Source organism: Labeo rohita, unplaced genomic scaffold (assembly GCF_022985175.1).
Source record: "Labeo rohita strain BAU-BD-2019 unplaced genomic scaffold, IGBB_LRoh.1.0 scaffold_2586, whole genome shotgun sequence".
NCBI lineage: Eukaryota > Metazoa > Chordata > Actinopteri > Cypriniformes > Cyprinidae > Labeo > Labeo rohita.
In genome coordinates, this window is record NW_026128865.1 from 1 (window position 1) to 5,033 (window position 5,033).

The following is a 5,033-nucleotide window of genomic DNA, read 5'->3' on the forward strand; positions in this document are numbered from 1 at the left end:
CATACAAAATAAAACAAATTTAGGTGGACTGTTTCCAGTGTAGGAGACACAGGGTAATTATCAATAACTGAAACTAAAACCATAAAAAACATGTTTCCTAAAGTAAACATTAACTGAAATATAAAAACATAAAAAAACTATTTTATTTTTTCAACAAGACAACATTTCTTATTTTTATTTATTTTAGCTTTTATTAAAAAAAAAAAAAAAAAAAAAAAAACTATAACTAAAAATGAAAAAAAAAAAAAACCTACAGTCATGTGAAAAAGTTAGGACACCCTATTGAATTTCATGGTTTTCTGTATCAGGACATAATAAAAAATTGTCTGGTCCTTGGCAGGTCTTAAAATTTGGAAAATAAATCCTCAGATAAACATCATCACATGATATATTACACAGTGTCATTATTTATTTAAGAAAAATACAGCCAAAATGGAAAGGCCATGTGTGACAAAGTTAGGACACTCTATGAGTCAATTACCTGTAGATCCACTTTTAGCAGCAATAACTTGAAGAATTCATTTTCTGTGTGACTTTATCAGTCTCTCACGTCGTTCTGGAGGAATTTGGACCACTCTTCTTTTCAACGTTGCTCCAGTTTATTGAGGTTTGTGGGCATTTGCTTATGCACAGCTCTCACCACAGCATTTGAGTCAGGATGAGCTCTGGACTTGGACTGGGCTGTCGCAACACCTTGATTCTTTTCTTTTCAGTCATTCTGTTGTAGATTTGCTGGTGGGCTTGGGATCATTGTCCTGCTGCATGACCCAATTTTGGCCCAACTTTAGATGTCGGACAGATGCCCTCGCATTTGCCCTTCGCACTCTACAATACTTTGATATACAGAGAGGAGTTGATGGCCAACTCAATGACTGTGAGGTGCCCAGGACTTGTGGCTACAAATCAAACCCAAAATGATCAGCCGTCCTCCAGCATGCTTGTCTTTTGGTATGAGGTGTTTGTGCTGATGTGCTCTTTAGTTTTTCACCAAACTTGGTGCTGTGCATTATGGCCAAACATCTCCACTTTGCTCTTGTCTGTTCAAAGGACATTATTCTAGAAGACTTGTGTTTTGTTCAGATGCAACTTTGCAGACCTAAACTGTGCTGCAATGTTTTTTTAGATAGAAGAGGCTTTCTTCTGCCAAGCCTTCCAAACATGCCATTTTTGTCCCATATTTTTCTAATTGTATTGTCATGAACTTTATCATTTAACATGTTAACTGAGGCCTGTAGAGTCTGAGGTGTAGTTCTTGGGTTGTCTGCCATTTCTCTGAGCTTTACACGGTCTGATCTTGGGGTGAATTTTCTGGGACGTCCACTCCTGGAAGGAGAGGTGTCTGTTTTAAATGTCTCCCACTTGTGAATAAAGGTCAGATTGTTTGGAAATGGCCGTATTACTCTTCTCAGATTGATGGCAGCAACAATTGCTTCTCTAAGATGATTGCTGATGTCTTACCTCCTTGGCATTGTGTTAACACACACCTAAAGGCTCCAGACCAGCAAACTGCCAAAGCTTATGCTTTTATAGAGGCGCTCAGACGTGCCGATGATCAGTTAATCAAAGGTATTTGATTAGCAGTGCTTGACTGTGATTTACCCTCTTAATTCCAATGTTAACAGTAAGGGTGTCCTAACTTTGTCACACATGGCGTTTCCATTTCGGCTTTATTTTTGTTCAGTAAATAATGACACGGTGCAATTTCCCATGTGTTTTTGTTCATCTGAGGTTTTATTTTCACAATTTTAAGACCAGCCAAGGACCATTTTTTTTAATGATGTCCTGATACAGAAAACCATGGAATTCAATAGGGTGTCCAAACTTTTTCACATGACTGTATAGACATAAAAAAAAACAACAACAACAAAAAAAAAACAAAAAAAAAAAAAAAAAAAACACAACAAAAGTGCATTTTTAAATGCTGTAATTAGGTTTATGTTTTATGTACAGCACTTTGGTCAACTACAGTTGTTTTAAATGTGCTTTATAAATAAACTGATATTGAAAATCACTAAACTTTAAAGTTAAACTGAAAATGGAAAATAAAATTAAAAAAAAAAAATCAGAATTTTAATACTATAATAGTATAAATAAACTATTATAAAACTTTAATAGTATATGAGTGATACTAAAATAACACTAAGTAGATGTTTATTGCAATTAATGCAGGCTTTAAAATTCATTTGATTAATTTATCTAAATGAGCTAAACATGAGTTCTTTATTTTTCATATTTCCTGTATTAATGGATGTTACATGTGAACAAGTGAATTTTAAACACATAAATAAAAGACACTGTAAAAGACAATTCTTTCACCTGTTTTGTCTTAGTTTCTTTTAATTCTATACCATTTTAGCATATTGTGTAGTTTTTAAGTGCTTAATAAATTTTAATTGAACTTATTTGAATATGATTAGTACTTAAAATTGTTTAATTTCTGCACCATTTCTTGTATTTTCAGCCTTTCATTATGAGCGTGTCTCACCTCATCATCTTTCTCAGCCTCTTCTGCCAGTTTACTGAAGAAATCATCGTCCAGAAGTGACCTGAATGCAAAGAAAGTAGCTTTACTGGACGTTTACACTGGTGACAGACTGTCTGTTGATGTTTATTCTAGCCGGTTTGTGGTAAACAGCTGTGCTACCTGTGTATTTCAAGCATTATGAGTTGCACCCCAAAGTTCAACGCAAGTGTTTTGCATAAACCATCTGAACAAATGTAACCAATCAGCTTTCAGATGCAGCACCCACCTCTTCCCGCTGCGGGACGTAAGGGCAGCTGTGGGTCTGCTGGACACGGCTGCAGGTGATCGCACCTTCACCGGACCTATGGACCAAAGACGCTCGCCTTTACAACAGGTAGATCACATTCACTTCTTTTAAATAATACTGTGACTAGATCAGTGGATAATACCTTCATCATCATCATCACCCAGCAGATCTCCTAACACGTCATCTATAGAACCTGAGAGAAAAATGGAACTGTTACAGTTCATATTATATAGTAATTAAACATATGAGACATAAACACAGACATGAGCTGAACAAAAACTCACTTCTGAGACCCTTCTTTTGTTTTGAAGTCTGCAAGAGATGAAGAGGAGACGATTAATAACCTGTCATGCATTTCACAACTGCAGCTGTCTTTTCTGATAACAATAATGCATTACTATATTTGTAATATTGTTTTATTGCACAGAATAAAGTAGCAACATGCACTGATTTATAATACATAAAGTATTTATACGTAATTAATGCTAAGTTACAAATTAAATAGCATCAAATTAAGATTACAAGCTGTCTAAAACAATTACATTTTAAATATCGTTATTAACTGTTGTTGTTAAGCTCTCTTATTACTCAGTTAAGTACTGGCAGCTACGCCTCACCACCCCTGTTCGCTTCACTATGTTGTATTACTTTGTATGAATTACATGTAAATGAATTTGCATGTGCAATGTGCTTTCATTAGTAAGAAAAATGCTTTTTTTTTTTACCATGTCTGATCCCCAGCAGGAGAAACTGAGTGTTTATGGTGAAATCTGTGCGCGTGCCCGTTACCAATGGAAACCAGCAAAGCGTCTACAAGAGCGTCTCCAGATCAGCTGATCATCATTAAAATCCTGCTCTGGACCCGCTGGAGATCCACTTCTGCTGCCCGATCTGGTTCTGTCTGGAAGATGAGGACCCAGAACTAAGAAAAATCAAATCCTGTCGGTGTTCTGGACGGGAAGAGCTTTAGTGTTGATGAATCCGTTCTTCAAATCTTGATTCACTCCTTACGAATATCTGTATGCGAAAGTGCCGAATACAGCGACACGTTTAATCCACACTAATATGTAAAATATTGTTATTTACGTATGAGCATGATTTCATACGCGCTATTTATGAACCGCAGTGACTTCGTCCTCCACAGGTTTGAAACCCGTGTGTCTCTGACGCACTTCCTGTTTATAACAGTGCATCATGGGTAATGTAGTCAAAGTAGGGCTGTTCGATTCCGAAAATTTTGGAATCGAGTCCGATTCCGATTCCTGGTTCTGGAATCGATGGGATTCGATTCCAAGAATCGATTCCTCACTGTTGTTTTCGATTCTTCTTCGATTCTTGTTTTTTTAGATTGGAGGAACCTAATTTCGCCATCACTGTAGGATATAAAAGTCTTAGAAAGTAACCTTTTCATAATATGAAGCTTTGTTTTTATAAATTATGATACATTTCTGTATTTAAATTATTTTTATCTGCGTTGCCCATGAAATTAGTCATAGCCCACAGCAGTGTATATGCGTTTTGCATGAATGAAACAAGACGTGTACGGTTCAGCTGAATGATGTTACTTCAACCGTATGCGTTGCACAAAATTAGGAAACTGTACACTGAAACAAAATAACCAGAACATTAACAACAACATTGCTATAAGAGCTTGTGGTTTATCTGTCAGTCAGACGCTCACTCTCCGCCACTTATCTTTGCTCTCGGTACTTTCAAAATGATCACAGGCTGATAGAAAGGTTAAAAATAGCATTTTATTTAAGATGGAAATAGGATCAAGACCCTCGATCACGAGGGTGATCTTTTGTGCAGCGCTCATGTGGACAACATAAGCCAGTTCCACCGTAAAATACTTCTGAATCATTTTTGAACTGGTTCATTAAAACGATCTATCCAAAAGAACCTTTTTGTGGAAACGAATCAGACTTCTAATCACTATTAGCGAGCAAAGCTGCATCTTCAAACTCAGATATGCTCAGTACCGACTCCTTTCATTCAGTTTATTTTCGTGAATCGACGTTCAGCGATATTTGATGACAGCAGCCAAGATATGCAGCCTTCGTATGATGCAGCCGTTCGTTGGAGAGGCGCCCATATAAGCTTTGTTTGAACTGAAAACGGCTCTGAATGGGAGTCGATTCCCCCGACGGAATCGATTCCAACCTTTGGAATCGACTCTCGATTCCCAACGCCTCAGAATCGAGGAATCGATTCTTTTTGGAATCGATTCCCAGGCCTAAGTCAAAGTAAACATTGTTTACT

The 5,033-nt window shown here is 36.9% G+C and overlaps 1 protein-coding gene across 1 annotated transcript; it reads right to left on the reverse strand.

The window, feature by feature from the left end:
- Positions 1-2,381: 2,381 nt before the first annotated feature.
- Positions 2,382-3,918, reverse strand: LOC127159870 (fas-binding factor 1 homolog). The gene is made up of 5 exons (XM_051102593.1): positions 3,497-3,918; positions 3,056-3,083; positions 2,914-2,964; positions 2,751-2,826; positions 2,382-2,546 (listed from the first exon to the last, which is right to left on the reverse strand). Exons 1-5 carry the CDS (start codon positions 3,497-3,499, stop codon positions 2,414-2,416), a joined length of 291 nt encoding a protein of 96 aa, XP_050958550.1. The 5' UTR covers positions 3,500-3,918; the 3' UTR covers positions 2,382-2,413.
- Between the last annotated feature and the right edge of the window lie 1,115 nt (positions 3,919-5,033).